Below are 22,224 nucleotides of genomic sequence, written 5' to 3'. Positions count from 1 at the left end.
CAGTACGCGGACTGCAGCTCACTACCATCTTCTCAAGGGCAACTAAGGACAGGCAATAAATGCTGGCCCAGCCAGCAACACCCATATCCCATGACTAAATTTTAAAACACTGTCTAAATGATTCTCTTTCAATGTCTGTGTCCCTTTCAAACCCGTGCTCCCATGCTTCTTTCAAAAAAATACTTTCCTTTGGCTCTGTTCTTGCAAACCATTATTGAATGTGAAAATTTATCTCTGGCTCCTTTATCTGGAAGATTTTCTTTGATAACCACCGACAAAAGTTTCTCATTTAATAAGTAATCCAACATTTTTATGAATCCATGCATCATTTTGTCCCCTTGAGAAGCTTTGGATGACAGAATTCAACCATTCTCAATTTAGCCACCAAAACAAAAATGCAACTAATGTTTCTAATATCTCCATTACTTTAACTGGACATTTTGGACATTTTTACTCCAAAAAAAAAATTCTCGAAATCAATGCTAACTCTGAACATTGCTGCAAATCTGGATTATTTGCTGGGTTGGAGAGAATATTTTAAGCTTTCTGTAATATATGCTTGTTTTTCTGACACATCAAGCAATTTGACCTATTCTTTTGAAAATAAAAGTGCATGCTTTTCAATTCTGCAGTGACTATGTCAGCATATTTGGGAACATCAGTGACTGTGTATCTGAGTGAATTTGATGAGAGTTGACAATAAGAATTTGTATTTACTAGCAACTAGAAGTCCAAATTCTAACTCATTGAATTTTCCACTGTATTCTTCACTCTTATCCTCATTTGTTGTGACCTGCTCTGCTGCTGTGAGAATTGGTGCTGAAGATGCTGCTGCTAGTTTTTCATGTATTTAGTGCATGCCTTAGTGCACTTCTGTGAAATTAAAGTAAAAACTGTATGTATATATGTGTGTGTGTGTGAGAGAGAATGAAACTGACCACCTTGTAACATGTTCCATTTTTTAAGAGTTCAATTTCTCTTACAAAATGACCCGTTTCTCATGTACACTGATCCCGTAAACGTTCCTTTAAGTTTATGTTATATGAACTAAATCTGAAGTATTAATCAATTATTCCATTTGGATCACTTATCATTCTCCTAAACACAAGTAGAGGAAAGGGGATTACATCTTGCCCTATCTCAAGGACGGTATTTACTGTTGCTTTTAATATTTGATTGTTCTTCTCAAAGCTGTCAGATTTTCATTTAATATTGCTGAGTGAAAGGACTACGATGATGCAGTTGGGTTTATTCCCATGTGGATAAGACATTCATTTACTTGCTTTTCTCTTCCAGAGTTGAAGGAAAGTCTGTCTCGCATGGGCTCAGATTTGAAACAAGGCTTCATTAGTTCTCTGAAGAATGCCTGGCAGACACTCAATGAATTTGCACGTGCTCACACCTCTTCAACCCAGCTGCAAGCTGAGCTAGAGAAAGTAGCTAACCAAATTAAAGAGGAGGAAGAAAAGCATGTGGAGGAAGGTAAATGTTGTCCAGCACTTTCAAACAAGTTTAAAATTTTAGTACATATGGAAGGATGCATTTACTTACACAAGGATTACTGAATTCCTTTAGTGTTCTGTTCATCCAACGTAATGGTATGTTTATGAAAGTGTTTACATTGTCCACATTTTAGAGAGAGATTCTTGGCACATCAGGGAAGTAAGGGAGAAGCCATTGCTGATGATGGTCCATCTATTTTTTCGATAAGTGTAATGAAATCGTGCAAGGAGAGTGTCGCAGAGTAGGATGAAGAAGTCTGGCATCAGAGGAAGGGGACGATGTTTTTGATCAATCTTGCTGTAGGAAGCTTGAAGAGGAAAAGGAAGTATAATGCATCATAATTGCAGAGCACATCTGTCAAGAGTTTGGTTTGTTTCACACTTTAAATAGTTTGGAAGCTGAACTGGAGAGATTGGAGCAAGAAACTATAGAAATGATGTGTGCAGTTGAGAGTTGACAATATGCTAAAGGAATAGAGACTGAAGATATCAGGCATTATTGAAAATGGAAAGATAAGTTCTTAATTTCACAGGTATGGAATGTTAATTACATTGTTCAATGGTAGATACATAATATGTCAGAATGGAGAGCAGTTAACTATGCCATAATTGGGATAGTATGTTTGGAGGTTGCATGAGACAGAAATGCAAAAGAAATCAAGTAAGCAAGAGATGGTTATTATCGATGAGATGAGCTTGGAGAGAGTAAGAGAGGATAGTTTTTTTAAAAAGGAAGTAACGGGTTCAAGGTGAAAGTGGTTAAGGGAAAAAATATCTCGTCTCCGAGTAGTAAGGCAAAAGGATTGATTTAAAAATGCAGCTGTCTAGACAGTCTCTGAACTTATTGCTGGATAAATTGAAGCTTCTTGTACTTGGGTTTGAAGTAAGATGGAGAGATGCCAGTAACGTTTGTTCAGAATGTGAACATTGAAGGGTGAATGTTAAGACACATTCCCCATAATTTTCTTTCCGGCTGCACGGCTTTGTGCCGCGATTGATATACCATTGTGCTGCACTGAACATTGGAGTGACTGTGTGCATGTATATGATTAAGCAAGTTGACAGTTGAAGAGGTATCTTGAAAGGAATGGGGATGTGAGAACTAAAAGTAAAGCTTTGGCTTCAGTAGATTCAAGTTTCAGGAAATGGACAGAAAGATGGTACTGATGCTGATAGTAATCAGTCTCATTTAATTTTAATCTCCTGTCAGTGCTTTGTATATACGTGAGGTAGAGACAATAGACTCTCTGCTAATGCTGCCTCAGCACATCACAGCCCGCAGATGTGCTAAACACCATACCATGTTAATTTGTCTTCCATTTCATACAACATCTGTCAGATTATAGTTGTATCAAATGAAACGGTCAAATGATAGAATGCCTTACTTTATCAAATATAGTTTTAAAACGGCAAGGTTTGATTTTGCCTTCTCTTTTTCTAATGTGCTTTAGTCATTTATTTTATTTTCATCTTAATTCGTATTATGTCTCACTGCACTGGATACAAAGTTATTGACCTCACCAGAATTAAAAATATGTTTTTCCTTTCTCTGAAAACCTGTTTTTTATGATCAGAGAAGGATAAAAATACAGTTTGCCTCTTGCAAAGATAGGAAGAATGATAATTGAACTGTATTTTGTTTGGAAGAAAGTTCATACATTTATTTGATTTAAATTAGAATTGGGATCTCGGTGATATATCATTACCTTGTGCAACTGAGACTTTCTACATTTTAACCGGCGTATCGCTACTAGGCAGAGTTTTTATTTTTGCTCTTGGAATATGGAGTCATAGGCTAAGCCTGCCTTCTTGAACCATGTTGTTCAGAATTAGTAAGGATAATAGATACGACATGAGACCTCTGTAATGAGGCTGTGTTTGCAGCCAACAATACCACTAGGTGGAACACCACATGAGCATGCCCCAAATCACTACATTTGTTTTGCCTTACGAGATAGATGCAGGAGTCACAGTTATAGAGTCGTTGTGATGTACAGCATAGAAATAGAACCTTTGGTCCAACCCATCCATGCCAACCAGATATCCCAACCCAATCTAGTCCCACCTGCTAGCACTTGGCCCATATCCCTCCAAACCCTTCCTATTCATAAACCCATCCAAATGCCTCTTAAATGTTGCAATTGTACCAGCCTCCACCACATCCTCTGGCAGCTCATTCCATGCAAGTACCACCCTCTGCATGAAAAAGTTGCCCCTTATGTCTCTTTTATATCTTTCCCCTCTCACCCTAAAACTATGCCCTCTAGTGTTGGACTCCCTGACCCCAGGGAAAAGACTTTGTCTATTTATCCTATCCATGCCCCTCATAATTTTGTAAACCTCTATAAGGTCATCCCTTAGCCTCCGACGCTTCAGGCAAAACAGCCCCAGCCTGTTCAGCCTCTTCCTGTAGTTCAGATCCTCCAACCCTGGCAACATCCTTGTAAATCTTTTCTGAACCCTTTCAAGTTTCACAACATCTTTCCGATAGGAAGGAGACCAGAATTGCACACAATATTCCAACAGTGGCCTAACAATGTCCTGTACAGCCGCAGCCGCAATATGACCTCCCAACTCCTGTACTCAATACTCTGACCAATAAAGGAAAGCATACCAAACGCCGCTTTCACTATCCTATCTACCTGTGACTCCACTTTCAAGGAACTATGAACCTGCACTCCAAGGTCTCTTTGTTCAGCAACACTCCCTAGGACCTTACCATTAAATGTATAGGTCCTGCTAAGATTTGCTTTCCCAAAATGCAGCAGTTCACCTTTATCTGAATTAAACTCCATCTGCCATGTCTCAGCCCATTGGCCCATCTGGTCCAGATCCTGTTGTAATCTGAGGTAACCCTCTTCGCTGTCCACTACACCTCCAATTTTGGTGTCATCTACCAAACTTACTAACTGTACCTCTTATGCTTGCATCCAAATCACTTATGTAAATGACAAAAAGTAGAGGGCCCAGCATCAATCCTTGTGGGACTCCACTCTGAAAAACAACCCTCCACCACCACCCTCTGTCTTCTACCTTTGAGCCAGTTCTGTATCCAAATGGCTGGTTCTCCCTGTATTTCATGAGATCTAACTTTGCTAATCAGTTTCCCATGGGGAACCTTGTCGAACGCCTTACTGAAGTCCATATAGATCACATCTACTGCTCTGCCCTAATCAATCCTCTTTGTTACTTCTTCAAAAAACTCAATCGAGTTTGTGAGGCATGATTTACCACGCACAAAGCCATGTTAATTATCCCGAATCAGTCCTTGCCTTTCCAAATACATGGACATCCTGTCCCTTGGATTCCCTCCAATAACTTGCCCCCCACCGAGGTCAGGCTCACCGGTGTATAGTTCCCTGGCTTGTCTTTACCATCCTTCTTTAAACAGTGGTACCACATTTGCCAACCTCCAGTCTTCCGGCACATCACCTGTGACTATCGATGATACAAATATCTCAGCAAGAGGCCCAGCAATCACTTCTCTACCTTACCACAGAGTTCTCAGGTTTACCTGATCAGGTCCTGGGGATTTATCCACTTTTAAATGTTTCAAGGCATCCAGCACTTCCTCCTCTGTAATCTGGACATTTTGCAAATTGTCACCATCTATTTCCCTACAGTCTATATCTTCCTTATCCTTTCCACAGTAAATACTGATGCAAAATATTAATTTAGTATCTCCCCCATTTTCTGTGGGTCCACACAAAGGACGCCTTGCTGATCTTTGAGGGGCCCTATTCCCTCCCTAGTTACCCTTTTGTCTTTAATATATTTATAAAAACCCTTTGGATTCTCCTTAATTCTATTTGCCAAAGCTATCTTATGTCACAACTTTGCCCTCCTGATTTCCCTCTTAAGTATACTCCTACTTTCTTTATACTCTTCTAAAGATTCACTCGATCTGTCCTGTCTATACCTGGCATATGCTTTCTTCTTTTTCTGAACCAAGCCCTCAATTTCTTTAGTCATCCATCATTCCCTATACCGACCAGTCTTCCCTTTCACCCTGACAGGAATATACTTTCTCTGGATTCTTGTTATCTCATTTCTAAAGGCTTCCCATTTTCCAACTGTCCCTTTACCTGTGAACATCTGCCTCCAATCAGCTTTCGAAAGTTCTTGCCTAATACCGTCAAAATTGGCCTTTCAATTTAGAACTTCAACTTTTAGATCTGGTATATCCTTTTCCATCACTACTTTAAAACAAATAGAATTATGGTCGCTGGCCCCAAAGTGCTCCCCCTCTGACACCTCAGTCACCTGCCCTGCCTTATTTCCCAAGAATAGGTCAAGTTTTACACCTTCTCTAGTAGGTACATCCACATACTGAATCAGAAAATTGTCTTGTACACACTGAAGAAATTTCTCTCCATCTAAACCTTTAACACTATGGCAGTCCCAGTTAATGTCTGAAAAGTTAAAATCCCCTACCATAACTACCCTATTATACTTACAGATAGCTGAGATCTCCTTACAAGTTTGTTTCTCAATTTCCCTCTGACTATAAGGGGGTCTATACCGCAATCCCAATAAAGCGATCATCCCTTTCTTACTTCTCAGTTCCACTCAAATAACTTCCCTGGATGTATTTCCGGGAATACCCTCCCTCAGCACAGATGTAATGCTATCCCTTATCAAAAATGCCACTCCCCCTCCTCTCTCGCCTCCCTTTCTACCCTTCCTGTCGCATTTGTATCCTGGAACATTAAGCTTCCAGTCCTGCCCATCCCTGAGTCATGTTTCCATAATTGCTATGATATCCCAGTCCCATGTTCCTAACCATGCCCTGAGTTCATCTGCCTTCCCTGTTAGGTCCCTTGTATTGAAATAAATGCAGTTTAATTTATTAATCCTACTTTGTCCCTGCCTGCCCTGACTGTTTGACTCACTTCTGTTCTCAGCTGTACCCGTCACAGATCGATCTCTTTCCTCACTATCTCCCTGGGTCCCACCCCCCTCACCTTACTAGTTTATATCCTCCCAAGCAGTTCTAGCAAATTTCCCTGCCAATATATTAGTCCCCTTCCAATTGAGGTGCAGTCCGTCCTTCTTGCTCAGGTCACTTCTACCCCAAAAGAGATTCCAATGATCCAAAAATGTGAATCCTTCTCCCATACACCAGCTCCTCAGCCATGCATTCATCTGCTCTATCCTCCTATTTCTGCCCTCACTAGCTCGTAGCACCGGGGGTAATCCAGATATTACTACCCTTGAGTACCTTCTTTTTAAATTTCTGCCTAACTCTCTGTCATCTCCCTTCGGAGTCTCAACCTTTTCCCTTCCAATGTCGTTGGTTCCAATGTGAACAATGACCTCCTGCTGGCCCCTCTCCTCAGTGAGAACACCCTCTCTGAGACATCCGTGATCCTGGCACCAGGGAAACAACATTCTGCTTTTTCTCTGCTGGCCACAGAATCCCCTAACACAATTGATCTCTTGGAAGCCGACGTACCCCTCATTGCATTTGAGCTAGTCTCAGTACCAGAAATTTGGCTGTTCGTGCTACGTTCCCCTGAGAATCAATCACCCCCTACATTTTCCAAAACAGCATAACTGTTTGAAATGGGTATATCCACAAAAGACTCCTGCCCTAGGTGCCGACCCCTCTCACCCTTCCTGGAGTTAACCCATCTATGTGACTGTATCTGAGACTTTCTCCCCTTCCTATAACTGCCATCCATCACATACTGTTACTCTTGCAAATTCCTCATCGTTTCTATCTGTTTCTCCAACTGACCCACTCGATCTGATAAGACTCGCATCCAACAGCATTTATGGCAGATATAATCCGCAGTAACCCTTAAACTGTCTTTAAACTCCCACATCTGACAAGAAGTACATATCACTGCAAAGGCCATTTTTGCTCCTTCACAATCTACAGACCCAGAAAATAACACCGTCTTATTCCTCTACAAACATTGCCTCAGGTTAAATTAATAGCTATGGCTTATATTTTAAGTTTAATCAAGAGACTTATCTCCAAAAACATATAATCAAGAAAGAATCCAATATACTCACTACTGCAGCCTTTCTCTTGGACAGACTTAAAACAACAATTACCTTATCTGATTCTGTGCTGTGAACTTCACCTAACAGTTCTTCCAAGATTAGTTGTGAATTTCACTGTTTGTTCATTTTCTCCGATGTCCAGCGATACTAAATTCAAACAGCAAAGGCGGCGCCTGTGCAGGTCTCTCTCTCTCTCTCACTCTCTCTCTCACTCTCTCTCTCACTATCTCTCTCACTCTCTCACTCTCTCTCTCTCACTCTCTCTCTCACTCTCTCTCTCACTCTCTCTCTCACTCTCTCTCTCACTCTCTCTCACTCTCTCACTCACTCTCTCTCTCACTCTCTCTCTCACTCACTCTCTCTCTCTCTCTCTCTCTCTCTCTCTCGCACTCTCTCTCTCTCTCTCTCTCTCTCTCGCACTGTCCTCACTATGTGCTTCCTTTGTCTGTTCTTCTCCCTTTTAAACTGCTGTTGTTTTGCCTTTTTTTTTCCAGAGTTCCAAAACAATGCAACAGCATATAAAACAGTAATTGCTGCTCCTATATTCCAAGGAAATCACCTCTAACACCTAAAAATACCTCAAAAAAATAGGAGCAGCTCTTACAGCCAGAAATTTTTCCCGTCCTCTATCTTGGATTACCCACAATCCACCTATAAAAGGGGGATAGGATTAGAAAATACCAAAGAAACTTATGGATCAAACAGCCCCTCAGCAATAACTCCAGCATAATGCATGGCACATTTTCTTACATAATCTCTGCCTTAAGAGGTTGACTTGCTAAATTTAGGTTAAGGTTTCCTTGTCACTCAGTACAGGGGACAAGAGTACAGTGAAAAGTGTACAGAGGAACCTTGATTATCCAAAGGACACGGGCGGGGAGTATTTCATTCAGTTAATCAAATGCTCATTAGCATAGATGGCCAAGTGTCAGGACCTTGTGATCTTGTTCAGATAATCCAAAATTCAGTTAATCAAATCTGAATAATCGCAGTTCCTCTGTACAGTGTTGCCACACACTGTGCCATCCTGGGTACAAAGTAGCTTGGTACAAAACCTTTGTTAGAGAAATAGAAAAATAAAGAAATAAGTTTAAAAAGTTCAGCAGTATGTCATTTTCACATAAAAGTATAAAAATAAAAAGAAGTTGAAGTATCAAACATTACAGTCCTGTCATAAGCCATAGGCCTGCAGATACAATTTGGATTGATGGGTATCGCTGGGCTCCTTGCACAAATACCAAGGTATGCACTAGGCAACGCCACATGGATGAAGCAAGTTGCACTCCTGGAGTCAACCTACCTTGCAGTTACAGACAGTTTGTAGCTAAACAAATGTTATATAAGTTAGTATTCTTCGGTAGGAAAATCATCACCATGTCGTAGAGGTCCTTTTGTGCAAACCCACAAAGTTGTGCTTTTAGAGTTGGTTTTTGGCCACTATCTTGAATGTGTTGGAAGCAGGCACTAAATCTTTATAAACCAGCATAATGGTTCAGGTACCTCTTTTATTTTGTACAATACCATGAAATTACATGATTAAACTGTAGTCAATTAAATCCTAGAACAAAAGTTGGTGGAAAGTCCAGAATCACCTAAGGATGAGGATTCAACAGTGAAGATTGGAATGCTGAATGGCGGACATCGCATTGATTATGTTCTACAGGAAAAACCAATTGAGAGCTTCAACGAATATTTGTTTGCTCTTCAGAGTCACTTATGTTACTGGTAAGCTCTTAGACAATTTTTAAGGAAACAAGGAAACATTGTTTCAGGTCTTAACTGCAAACAAGTTGGCAATTTTGAGTAATATTGCAGTATATTAAGTGCTAGAAAAATCTTAGAAATAATTTTACCTTTAGTCAGTGAAAAGTAATATTGAGCAGGTTATATAGTGGACGTGAAATTGGAATCATAGATAATCACCAGGGCGTATTAGGTGAAGGTTGCTTTCACATATTCCCAAGTTTTCCTCTGTTTCTTCACACATCTCAATCTAAACTTTAAAACTATGGGCTACCAATATTGAATTCTCAATGTTCATATTACTCCTTCTCTACACAATTTCTTCAGTCATGCTAAAGCCAATTATCTACTCCATTTTTCTCCATTATCTACTCCAAGTCTTCTGTGAATGGGGAGTTTTCCAAAGGCCAGAGATAAACTACTTTCCCTTGTCCTACCAAGTTTTTGACAATTAATAACCCAAGTTTTTGGCAATCAATATCAAGATGTACAATAGTAAATTTTTTTTGCCCTATTTCTAACCATAGTACATGAGATATACAAATATCCGCCTATTTAAAAAAAACGTTTGATTTGAAATAAATGATTGTTTTAGAGTATCTGACTTCAGGCAATAATTGAAATTGTTCAAACTTGTTGTTTAGTTTGTAACTGTGTTTAATCCCACTGATTTGAATTGTAGCTTTATCACTCCGAAATATACTTATATTGCTATTAGTTTCTTTAACCAGTTCTTGAAAATTGCCTGTTGCTGAATGAATTGTTAAAGGGGATTGCTAGGATTACTAGAAGGGACTATCTCAGCACACTTTAAGTGTAAACTTTAAATCTTCATAGTTTATACTTTAAGGATAACCTTTAATATGGGTGCAATATTTTGATTTATAAAAAAAAGTTTCCTTGTGTGACTGGATATAGGATTACAAATGACCAAATACTTGGTACTTCTCGTAGTAGCCCTGAGAGATTTATGATGTTGAAGAGTTAGTAGTCATGTAATTTAATGCAATTAGAGTCTTGCAGTTTCCTGGCATTTAATTATGGCAAATACATTTATTACATTTGTTGTCAGAGCTGAAAAATGTGTTGCTGGAAAAGCGCAGCAGGTCAGGCAGCATCCAAGGAGCAGGAGAATCAACGTTTCGGGCATAAGCCCTTCTTCTGAAGAAGGGCTTATGCCCGAAACGTCAATTCTCCTGCTCCTTGGATGCTGCCTGACCTGTTGCGCTTTTCCAGCAACACATTTTTCAGCTCTGATCTCCAGTATCTGCAGTCCTCACTTTCTCCTACATTTGTTGTCAGTATAGCAACTACAGGAGTTTGAAAATGCATAGATATGTGTATTTATTATTTTGTACCTGTATAGTCTTAAATATTTTCCCTTTATCATTTTTAGTTTTTCTCATACTTTCAAGTGAACAGTTCACATAATATTACTGTCCACTGTTGAAGTCAAGTTTGGACCATTCATTATTGAAAATATGTTTGCCTTAGAATGAGGTGTGGAAGGAAGATTCTATATATTAGTCATCACATTGGTCAGACTCATTGCCCTTCATGGTGAGCAGGGGGTTTATCAGCTGTAGAGGCAGTTTGAACAAACCTCCCAGAAGGATGCTCCAGATTACTTTGTATTTCTCCATTTCTAGGTGAAGGTTAAGCAGAATTTATCCTGCTGGCTCTTGTACTACAAGTGCGTGCACTTCAAAAATGTTTGATGCATTGTCCTAGCATTTGTCAAGTTTAGTGAAGAATGTAGGACACAAGACAGAAGCAATGCAAGGCATACCCAAAAACGAGTTGTCCTAAATAACAAAGACTATGTGCATGCTGCTTCTAGTATTTAACCTGTGATAGACAGAACTAAATGATTGTATAACTAAAGGAACAGATCTAAGCTCTTCATTTCTGCCGCATCCAGTCATGTCTGGTGGCTGTAATTAAAAAACTAACCAAAGAAAAATACTCTGGTGAGAACCCTATTCTCAGCAATGAGGGAGCAAAGTCCATCAGTGCAAAAGACACAACTGAAGCATTTGCAACCATTTTCAGAAGTGCTGTATGAATGATACATCTCAGCTTCCTGATTATCTCAACATCACAGATGCCAGTCTTCAGCCAATTTTGATTCACACCAAGTGATAGCAAGACACACTTATAGGCCCTGACAGCATTCCAGCAATAGTGCTGAAGACCTATTCTCCCAAACTAGGCACACCCCTTGACAAACTATCTCAGTGCAGCAACAACACAGGCATCTACTCAGCAAGATGAAAAATTGCCTTGTTTACAAAAGCAACCCAGTTCGACGCAGCAATTAGTTTCCTATTGGTCTACTTTTAATCGTTAGCAAAGTGATGAAAGCTATCATCAATATTGCTATCAGTGGCACTAGCTCAACAATTTACTCACTGTTCAGTTTGAATTCTGCCAGGACTATTTAGTTCTTCACCTTATTGCAGCCTTAGTCCGATTATGGATGAGAGCTGAACTCCAGCAGTCCAGTGAGAATGTTTACCCTTCACATAAAGACTACATTTGACTGTTTATGACTTCAGGGAGCGCTAGCAAAAATTGAGTTAATGGGAATTTTAGTAAAGAAGCTGACTCCTTTGTTTGAAGTCCTACCTAGCACAAAGGAAGATGTTTGTGATCATTGAAGATCCATCATCTCAGTCCTGGTATATAGCTGAAGAAGTTCCTGAGGATAGTGTCTATAGTCCACCATTTTCAGCTGTTTCAGCATTGACCTGAGTTCCAACATGAAGTCAAATGGGGGTGATTGCAGATTCTTTGTATCATGGACCAGACTTGACCACCTCAAAATATTTTAAGAAGGTAGCCTAGACCTTAACTTTTTCTTATTTTAAAGGTAGATGTGAAGTGCCGCTTTCCAGGTGTGATGCAACTGGTCAAACTACTCGATGTTAAGCAAAACACAATTTATTATAGTTAAAATGCAAACAAAAGAAATACAAATTTAGAGTAACTTAACTCTTGGAAAACCTAACTGAATAGTAAATACATTACCTATTACTAATGAACTGTTCCAGTACAGTAACTTCCAATAAGCACGCTTTGGCAAAAAGGCAAATTCAGACACAGATTCTGGCATGCAGTTCTCCAATCCAGGTGGAAAAAAAAATCAAGAGAAAATTCAGATAAACTAGCAGCTTGGAGACATTCACTGAAGCTTCCAACTCTTTTGCGACCCCAAAGGCTTCTTATGCCAAAACCCAGAAATCTAAATCTAAGAGCTGGCACACCCATGCAGGCTGTTTTTTTTGAAAGTTACCCCTTCCAAGCTGTTTATTCTAGTGGTTCTGGTAGACTGCTAAATATGTCTGCCTTACAACCACCCTTCAAAAAATGCCAGGGCAAAATAACTTCTTAAAGTCACATTGTCGTCACATTAGTTACTAAAGTAGTCACTCTCCATATCCAGCTAGATCTGGACAAGAGTCCAGGCTTAGACTGATAAATCACAAGTAATGTTTGTGCCACTAAAGTGCCAGGGGAAGATTATTTCCAGAAAAGGCTGAACCTGACCATCTGTCCTTGACTTTCATTGGTGTTACCATTATTGAATCCTCAATGAGTCACATCCTGATGGTTGCCTCCCACCAGAAACTGGACCTTCCGTTTAAAGCATTTGCTACCAGAGCAGGTCATAGATCAAAAATTGTTCAACACACAACTCACCTCCCCAGTGCCTGTCACTATCTGCAAGACCCACGTGTTGGAATTCTCTTCTCTTATCTCAACTGATATCGATCCAATGCTCAAAAACCTCCAGCACTATCCAGAACAAAGCAGCCTACTTGGATGGCACCCCCTTTACCTTCCAAACACAGTGACAGCAGTGTGTAACATCTTCAACATACAATGCAGCAATTTAACAAGGATCCATTTCCTAACCTGCAAGCTATACCACCTAGAAGGAAAGGAACAGCCAGCCACACATTATCCCAACTTGAACAATATAGTAATTCCTTCACCATTGCTGGGTCAAAGTCTTAGAACGGCCTTCTAAATGCACTGTAGGTGTGCCTCAATTACTTGGACTTCAGAGGGTCACGAAAACAGCTCATCACCATCTTCTTCAGAACTATTAAGGAATGGCAATAAATGCTGCCCAGCCAACATCTTTTAAAATTATGTGAAAAGTAATATTGCTGTATGGCATTCTGGTATGAAATGTATAATTCTTTTCTTGACTTTAAAAATTGAAACTGGGAAATACCTTGGCAGCTTAACACATGGCCATCCATCTCTAGGAGAGGAAAGCATATTTGATGCCCTAAGCAACTGAATTTTTAAACTGTGCTATGCTGCTGTGTAGAAATATAAAGCAGAGAGAAAGAGTGATGAAAAACCTCAACTTTCCAGATTGTAGTTAAAATTAGATTGCTGCAAAGTGTATCTGGAAGCAAAGCTGATACAGGTTTGACAGGAGAATTGATATTGAATTTAAGTGATGCAAAGTGCGGAATTATTAAAATAATATCAGTGGAATTTCTTCCTTTTTTCAGTCTTTTGCTTTAACTAAAATACATTGGCATGGATCTAATATAAATTAATTAGTGCTTGATATTTACATTTAGCTATATAGCAAAACATTAAATCCATGTAAGAATAAATTTATTGCAAACTGTAGGCAACAGAATAAAATTACTAACAAGTTACAAAATTTACAAAAGAAGACTGTTGTGATTCACCTTGATTTGTGAGCCATGGGTTTGAAGATAAAGGGACAGCTACAAATCCTGATCCTGCCCAGTGTAGCTGAACAAAATTGAAATCACTGAATCAATTCAATACCTCCTCTGGGATTAAGAAATTTTTTGTCTGACCCTTTACACATGACCGCAACTTTGAAGTAAAGCATTTACACATTTCTAGGTGATGGCCTACCGACACACAATGAATAAATATAGGCCATCACTGGAATTGTGCAAACAAATCCCACGCTTTAAATACACCAATTAACTTACAGTTTGTTAGCGAGCAGATTTGCTATCCTTATTCTCTCCCTACTTCCCTGTAACCCACATTAGTCCTGAGAAGATGGCGTTCAGCCAATTTCTTTAGGGTCAATGTTCCCACAGTTTGGGTGTATGTAGTACCACTGGGAAGGGAATTCCAAGATTTTCACCTAGTGACAGTAAAGAACATTAATATGGTTTCAAGTCCCAACAGTGCATGACTTGGGGGTTTGTGATGGTGCCTACTTGCATTTGTTGCCCTTATTCTTTAAGAGGGTAGCGGTCATGGGTTTTGAACATGCTATCAGTACAGTGAATCCTGTAGATTTCTCACACTGCTGTCACTATGCATTAGTGGTGGAAGAAATGAATTGTTAAGGTGGTTGATAGGGCGCTAATCAAGAGGCTGTTTTGCCTTGGATGATGGCTTTTTGAATGTTACTGAAACAACATTAATCCAGGCAAGTGGAGAATATGCCATTACATGCCAAGCATGTGCATTATAGATGGTGGACAAATTGTGAAAATTTCTGAGTAAGTGCTGTTTGATTGCACTGTTGACAACTTCCATTACTTAAATAGGAGATCAGTCGTGTGTAACAGGTTGGTTTGAATTTGCTCTGCTTTGTACATATTGGATATCTAGCCAATATATTTTCTATATTGTTGTCTAGCTTTGGAATTAATTAAGATTAGAATTAGAATCCCGACAGTGTTGAAACAGGCCCTTTGGCCCAACAAGTCCACACTGACCCTCTGAAGACCAACCCACCCAGACCCATTCCCCTAACCTATATTTACTGCTGATTAATAACCTACAGTATGGGTAATTTAGCATGGCCAATTCGCCTAACCTGCGCATCTTTGGATTGTGAGGGGAAACCCACGCAGACACTGGGAGAATGTGCAAACTCCACACAGGCACACTCCACAATTATTTAATTGGCAGGATTACAGAGCTTCTGGATTTGATCTGTTCTTTGTGTGATCACCTATCTCTGCATCTCACATACTGCCTCTGCTGTTTAGCATGCATATAGTTAGTTCTGTGTTGTACCTTCATGAGTTGGCATCTTGAGTTCAGATATGCTTGCTGCTGTTTCTACCAGACCTTCCTGCCCATCTCATTAAGCCAGGGTTGGTACCCTAGTTTTTTTGCCAATGATAGTGAGGAATATGCTGGGTAGCGATGTTGCAGATTATGATTACATGTAGTTCTACTGCTAACGGCATCCAAATAAGTTTATCCAATTTTGAGTACCTTGCTCCATTATGAATCTACTTAGTATAATTCCAGCATAACAACAGGAAGAAAGGGTTACAGTGGTTAGTGGGTCAGTTTATCTCTGAATTTAATAGGCAGATCAAGAGAAATGCCTTCAGTGGTGTAGATTACAGTTAGTACTGCAATGACCATGTGCAGTCAGAGCTTCATAGCCAAAGTGATGGTATTGGATGCTCTTAATGTGTGCAAAGACAAAAATTAAAAGACTGAAAAGACAACACTAAGGGCTCTGTATCTGAATGTACATAGCAACCAAAACAAAATAGATGAACTGAAGGTGCAAATAGAAATAAGTTTTACACAAACATAGCTACAACATAACTTAGATAATCTATGAAGGGTACTTCACTCTTAGGAAAGACAGGAAGGTACGAAAATATGAATGTTAATAAAAGATGGTATTAACCCAGTAAGGAGGGATGACTAAGTTCAGAAAACCAAGATGTCAAAAGCGCTTTGGTTAGAGATGAGAAACGATAAAGGCAAGGAATTACTATTGGGAGTGGTTTACAGCCTCCCTAACAGTAACTACGCACTAGATGGTGTATAGAAGAAGCAATAATGGGAACTTATCTAAAAAAATACAGCGATAATCGTGGGGGGTTTTAACTGATGTGTAGACTGAAAAAAGAATCAAATGGCCAAAGGTAACTAGATGAAGAGTTCATAAAGGGCTTTTGGGGTATTTTCTGAAGAAAACACCTTCTGGAGCGAACAAGAGTCCAAACTATTATAGACCCCATCTTGTGCAATGAGGTAGGGTTAGTGAATAATTTCATTATGAGAACACACATCGGTAGCAGCGGCCATTATACGATCAAGTTTACATTCAGTTTGAGGAGCAGGAGAGTGGGCCCAGAATTAGTATTTTAAACTTAAAGATGGGTGATTATGAAGGCATGAATGCAGAGCTACCTGAAATAAGGTGTCAAACAACATTTAGGGAAATGTTCCTTATTAGCTGCACAGCCACTCGTGGCATGTGGTTACATTGATTTCTAATTCCAGAAGCCGCTTCCATGCATGGACCTCTGAGGTCTGTGCAGTGGCAGGATAAATTAAGAGAGAATGAAGTTTAAAGGATATGTCATTAGATTGCAGTTTTGATGCAGCGACAGGAGTCATGGTCTGAGGATTTGAAGATGTCAATGCACCGGTCCTGGATTCTATGAATGAATTTGATGACAAATGGCTTCTGAGCATAAAGATCTGCTTGAGGTATGATCTGCCATCCCAGGAATCTGCCCATTCTTCCCTAGAGTACCAATTAATACAGGCCCTCAGTGTAACCTTTTATTCTTTGATTGTAATCCTATTATAACTTGGTGCCAAAATAGCAGTGTAAGAGAAAAGTCAAAAGGCCGCCATACTCCTTCGCATCTGAGTAAAGGATGCCACTCGTAATTTTTTTTAGTTATAAAGTCTGCTTTAAGGTTTCATCAAGCATAACGAGGGTCAGGCTACTGGAGCTTGCAACACTGCTTTTGGAACAAATAATGTCACGGGTGTTTCATTGTGGTGTTGATGATGGAAATGTGAGGAACGTGGCAGCCGCCATGTTATACTATGGGAGGGTTTCACAACATCAGCTTCAAGTCTCTCATCCTATCTTATCTTGATTCAGCTGTCAGACAAGTCTAGATGGCTCGAGATGGATCTGGATGCAGTTAGTGATTGTAGAAATTTGAACACTGAAACTAGGAGCCACTCAAACCTGCTCCACCATTAGCTAAGATCATGGCTGATTTGGTTGTGGCCCAAAGGTCTCTCCTCTTTCTCAGCTCTCTTCCGTTTGGTTCCTTTGTCCATCAAGAACTCAACTTTAAAGATCTTCAATGACACCAACTCCACTGCTTTCCAGAAAGACAATTCCATCGCCTAATAACTCTCTAAGACGAATCTTTTAAAATCTCATCTCCGGCTTAAATTAGAGGTTCCTTATTTGAAAACTCTGTTGTCTGGTTATAGTTAAATTTAGTTCCACAACATGGTGTTAAACCCCCTTCAAGGCAGTTGAACCTTACATTATTCTCATCCTCCCTGATTGTCTGAATGAGCCTTTGCATGCCACAATAGAAAAATTCCGAAGTTGCTGATGATAGGAGACTCAAAGCTCCCATCAGCTAGTTTGGCCTGCCCACCTAAGCATTTCACTGTGGCTGCTGTATCCTGCAGTATTTATAAACGTGAACGATTTCAAATGCTTGTCCTTAAGTAATTTTAGATAAAGTTTTTAAATGTTCAGCTTGGAAATTAGGTACTGAAGTTTGAAGGGGTTGTGAGGTTTTTCCAAACAGTATAACTGACCACTGGGAAATGCCTCAGCTGTCTCCTCTCATTGAAACCTATTCAGTGAAATCATGTAAGTCAAAACAAAAATGTTCTAATGCTTGCCAAGAGAATTTTTGAAATGTTTGGCCATACTGATTGTGAAAATTTAATGGATGGTCGAGCTACTTTCATGAATGGATGAATGCATTCAATTGGCTCAGGTTTATGAAATCTATTAAAATACATATTAAATCTGCTGGTAGATAGTTTGCAAAATCCAAGTGTATTCCAAGCACATGCACAGCTTTCCTTTGACTTTATGTTTGCAAATTGGCTTCAAAACCATCTCATTATCTGTGCTGTGTTAGATATTTTAACATGATCTTTGATGTATTCAATTTAGTATCTGATGTTCTGAATTTTTAACAAGTGAAAACATTATTCTGTGTTTTCTCCCTAATTCTTAAACTTTGTGGTTTGGAATGGACTGCAGGTGAAATGATGGATTAATGACTATATCAACTGATCAACAGAAATGCAAAACAAACAGAGTGACTCTTCATCTGATTTCCTCTCCCTGCTGAAAAGCACATAGCAAGCATTGTAAGGAAACTCTCTATTGCACCTTTCACCTTTTCACAACTTCATGGACTTTACATGGCAATCCTGCTTTTAAAGGGAGCCTCAACTTCATATACATTCATATGCCATAAAGCAGATGCAATATTTGCTACAAAAGCAGAAATTTGCTAGCAAAAGTCTGGCAGCATCTGTGGAGAGAAATGAGAGTCAACGTTTCGGATCTAATGACCATTCCTCAGAACTGATGGTAACTAAGAAAAAGTTGGTTTTTGTGCAGAAGCTTGGGGGGGGGAAGAAGGGGGGAAGAGGGAGTAAGGAGTATACAATAGTTGGAAATGGAGTCCAAGGAGAGAGAACAGTTGGACAGATAAAGGAGTGGATAACGATTATCCTAGGACATGAATAGCTACTAATGGAGATTATTAGTGGTTAACAATGGATTACGAGTAATATGATAACAAGAGTTAGATCAAAGTGGTGCTGGAAAAGCACAGCAGGTCAGGTAGCATCCGAGGTTTGCAGCATCTGCAGTCCTTGTTTTTACCTAGTTGATTTTACCCTACTGCAAATCCTCTTGCAAGGATGCCTGCCTTGAAGAAGTTTTCCTCCTCTCTCTACAAGAATCTCAGTGAGTCTCTCTCTCGCTGCACTCTATGCTACTTTCTCCCCACTCCCACCCTCCTCTCATTTATTTCTCCACCCTTCAGGCACTCTGTCTGTATTCCTGATGAAGGGCTTTTGCCCGAAACGTCAATTTTCCTGTTCCTCGGATACTGCCTGACCTGCTGTGCTTTTCCAGCACCACTCTGATCTGGTCTCTGGTTTCCAGCATCTGCAGTCCTTGTTTTTACCATATGATAAGAAGGCCTGGTGTGAGTGTGTTGGGATAAGGACCTGGGAGAAGGTGCCTCAAGTCCTTAAAACAAAATTGATATTGTGTCCAGAAGGCAGTAGATTTCCAGAGCGGAAAATAAGGTGCTGTTCTTGAAGCTTGCACTGAGCTTTGCTGAAGTTCTCCAATAAGCCTGAGACAGAGATGTTAGCCAGGGAACAAGATGGTGTGTTGAAGTGACAGGCAACTGGAAGCTCAGGGTCTTTTTTTGTGGACCGAACTAGATGTTCTGTGAACCGCTCATCCAGTCAATGCTTTGTTTCTCCAATTTAGAGGAAATTACATAGTGAGCAGCGAATGCAGTATGTTTGGGCCCTTGAACAGTGAGGAGGGAAGAATTAAACAGGCAGGTGTTACATAGTCTATGGTTGCAGGGAAAGGTGCCATGGGGCTGTAGAGGTGGGTCTTTGGGAGTGGAGGAGGAGTGGACTAAGATGTCCTGGAGGGAACGATGATTGTGGAAGGCTGACAGGGGGAGGGAAACATCTATCTGTTGGTGGCATCTCAGTGGAGGTGGTGGAAATGGCAGTTCATGATCCTCTGGATATGGATGCTGGTGGGATGATAGGTGAGGACAAGGGAGACCCCTATCACTCTGGGAGTGAAGAGAGGTGGTGAGGACTGAAGTGCAGGAAGTGGATTGGATCCAGCTGAGGGCCTTGTCAACTATTGTATTGGGGAATTCACTGTTGAGAAAAAAGATGGATATTTTTGCAGACCCCCTTATCAAAGTTGGCATCATCAGAACTGATGCAACAAAGATGGAGAAACTGGGAGACTGGAGTAGAGTCTTTACAGGGAGCACAGTGTGGGAATATATAGTCAAGATAACTATGGAAGGTGGTTAGTTTGTAGTGGATATTGGTGGCCAATCTATTTCCAGAAATGGAAATGAGATGTTGAGGAAGGGAAAGGAAGAATCGGTGAAGGACCAGGTGAAGGTGAGAGCGGGGTGGAAATTGGAAGCGAAATTGATAAACGTTTCCAATTTGAATGGGAGAGGGAAGCAGCACAATGATATCATCATACACTGGAGAAAGAGTTGTAGGTGGGGCCAGAATAGGTCTGGAACAAGGGATGTTCCAAGTACTCCACGGAGACTGGCATAGCTGGTGTTAAACGAGACGTTGGTCAGGGTGAAGATGAGTTCAGTCAGGTGGAGGAGATTAGATTAGACTTACAGTGTGGAAACAGGCCCTTCGGCCCAACAAGTCCACACTGACCCGCCGAAGCGAAACCCACCCATATCCCTACATTTACCCCTTACCTAACACTACGGGCAATTTAGCATGGCCAATTCACCTGACCCGCACATCTTTGGACTGTGGGAGGAAACCGGAGCACCCGGAGGAAACCCACGCTGACACGGGGAGAACGTGCAAACTCCACACAGTCAGTCGCCTGAGTCGGGAATTGAACCCGGGTCTCAGGCGCTGTGAGGCAGCAGTGCTAACCACTGTGCCACCATGCCGCCCACAGAGAGTGGCGGTGAATGGGGATGGTTCAGGCTTTTGTTCCAGGAAGAGGTGATGAACCCTGAGACCATCCTGCTGGGGGATGGATGTGTGAGGGGATTGCCTGTTCATGTAAAGAGAGAGCAGCTGGAGCCCGCAAACTAGAAATTCTGAAACTGAAGTAAAGTGTCAATTCCTCAATTGTGGATGTAAATGGGAAGGAACTGGATAAGGGGAGAAAAAAAATCAAGTTGAGGTATGAAGAGATGAGTTGTGTGAGGAAAGAGCAGGCAAAAGCAATGGGTTTGCCCGGGCACTCCTATTTATGGATTTTGGGAAGGAGTAGAAGCAAGCTGTATGAAATTGGGAGATTGAGCTTGGAGGCAGTAGAGGGGGAAGATTACCAGAGAAAATGAGATTAATGACAGTAGTGGACACAATGGCTTGGTGGTGGGGTCATAATCCAGGGAAAATAGGAGGAGCTGAGAGTTGGCACCCAGCCTCTGCAATACAGAGGTCAGTCCACCAGACAACAATAGCACTATATTTGTCATCAGGCTTGGGGAAAGAGTTCAAAGTCATCTCAAACCCAAAATTCATTAAGCTAGGGGACAAAGAGGGATAAAACAGAGACCTTTGTTGAGTACAGAATGTTCAGCATCTGAGAACAAAAGGTTAGGCAGGATAGTAAATGCATGGCAGGAAGTGGCGTTTGAGAGAGGGAATAGGGTCAGACAGAAGGGGTCAAAGGTTCTGAAGGGCCATGGGTATAGATGTCTGAAAGGAAAAGAAAGTGTTTCTTGTTAGCACGTTGAATGAGCTGGAGGAAGAAGTGGAACTAGAGAGCAGTGCAGCTCTGAACCAGCGTGAGGTGGTGCTGTTGGAGGGAGTGGTCGAGAGTGCACACGGTACGGAGTGTGAGTTTCAAGATGTGGTGAGAGCAGCAGTCTGTGGAACATTGAATATCACTGAGATACTACGATCCTGGGTAGATTCAAAACACAAAGAAACTTGGGTTGGAATCCATATGTGCTGAATCTGAGCCAGATGCGTTCACTGAAGTATGTGATGTAGCTGTGGAAATGAGCTTTAGCAAATAGCTTGTCAGACACGAGGAGCAATGATGAAATTAATGTAAGACTATTTGCTTCCTGAAACTGAGAGACCAGCTTTAGAGAAATTTTTTGTTCCTTACCTTTCAGAAGCTGGCATTGATAGTCAGTGAAGAATTGAAAGGCATTAATATTTTTAAAAATTTCAACAGAAGAGTAAAAAATAGTTTTGCTGGTATATTCTAGAAAGAAGTGAAAGAACGCTTCCAATATTGAATTATTATACCTCATGTATATAAATATTCAAATAGTAATTTCTTATGAATAGAATTTGAGATACTTCAACAATATGTTTACTAATGATTTCAATTGTACTCAAGGGCTAACTTCAGAAATGGTTAGTGAGTCAACTTCAAAAATATGTAAGTAATCGAAAAATACAATGC

The 22,224-nt window shown here is 40.4% G+C and overlaps 1 protein-coding gene across 1 annotated transcript in view; it reads left to right on the top strand.

Moving 5' to 3' along the window:
* The window catches only part of sec23ip (SEC23 interacting protein), a 132,377-nt gene that overhangs the window by 96,882 nt on the left and 13,271 nt on the right, over window positions 1-22,224 (top strand). Inside the window, exons 16-17 of the mRNA XM_060842074.1 lie at window positions 1,297-1,482; window positions 9,077-9,239. Of these exons, the coding sequence (XP_060698057.1) occupies window positions 1,297-1,482; window positions 9,077-9,239 (349 nt within the window). The remainder of the gene's footprint in view (window positions 1-1,296; window positions 1,483-9,076; window positions 9,240-22,224) is intronic.

This window comes from Hemiscyllium ocellatum, chromosome 22 (genome assembly GCF_020745735.1).
Source record: "Hemiscyllium ocellatum isolate sHemOce1 chromosome 22, sHemOce1.pat.X.cur, whole genome shotgun sequence".
In the NCBI taxonomy this organism is placed as follows: domain Eukaryota; kingdom Metazoa; phylum Chordata; class Chondrichthyes; order Orectolobiformes; family Hemiscylliidae; genus Hemiscyllium; species Hemiscyllium ocellatum.
The sequence above is the reverse complement of the archived record's forward strand: the minus strand, read 5'-3'. Positions and strand labels throughout refer to the sequence as shown.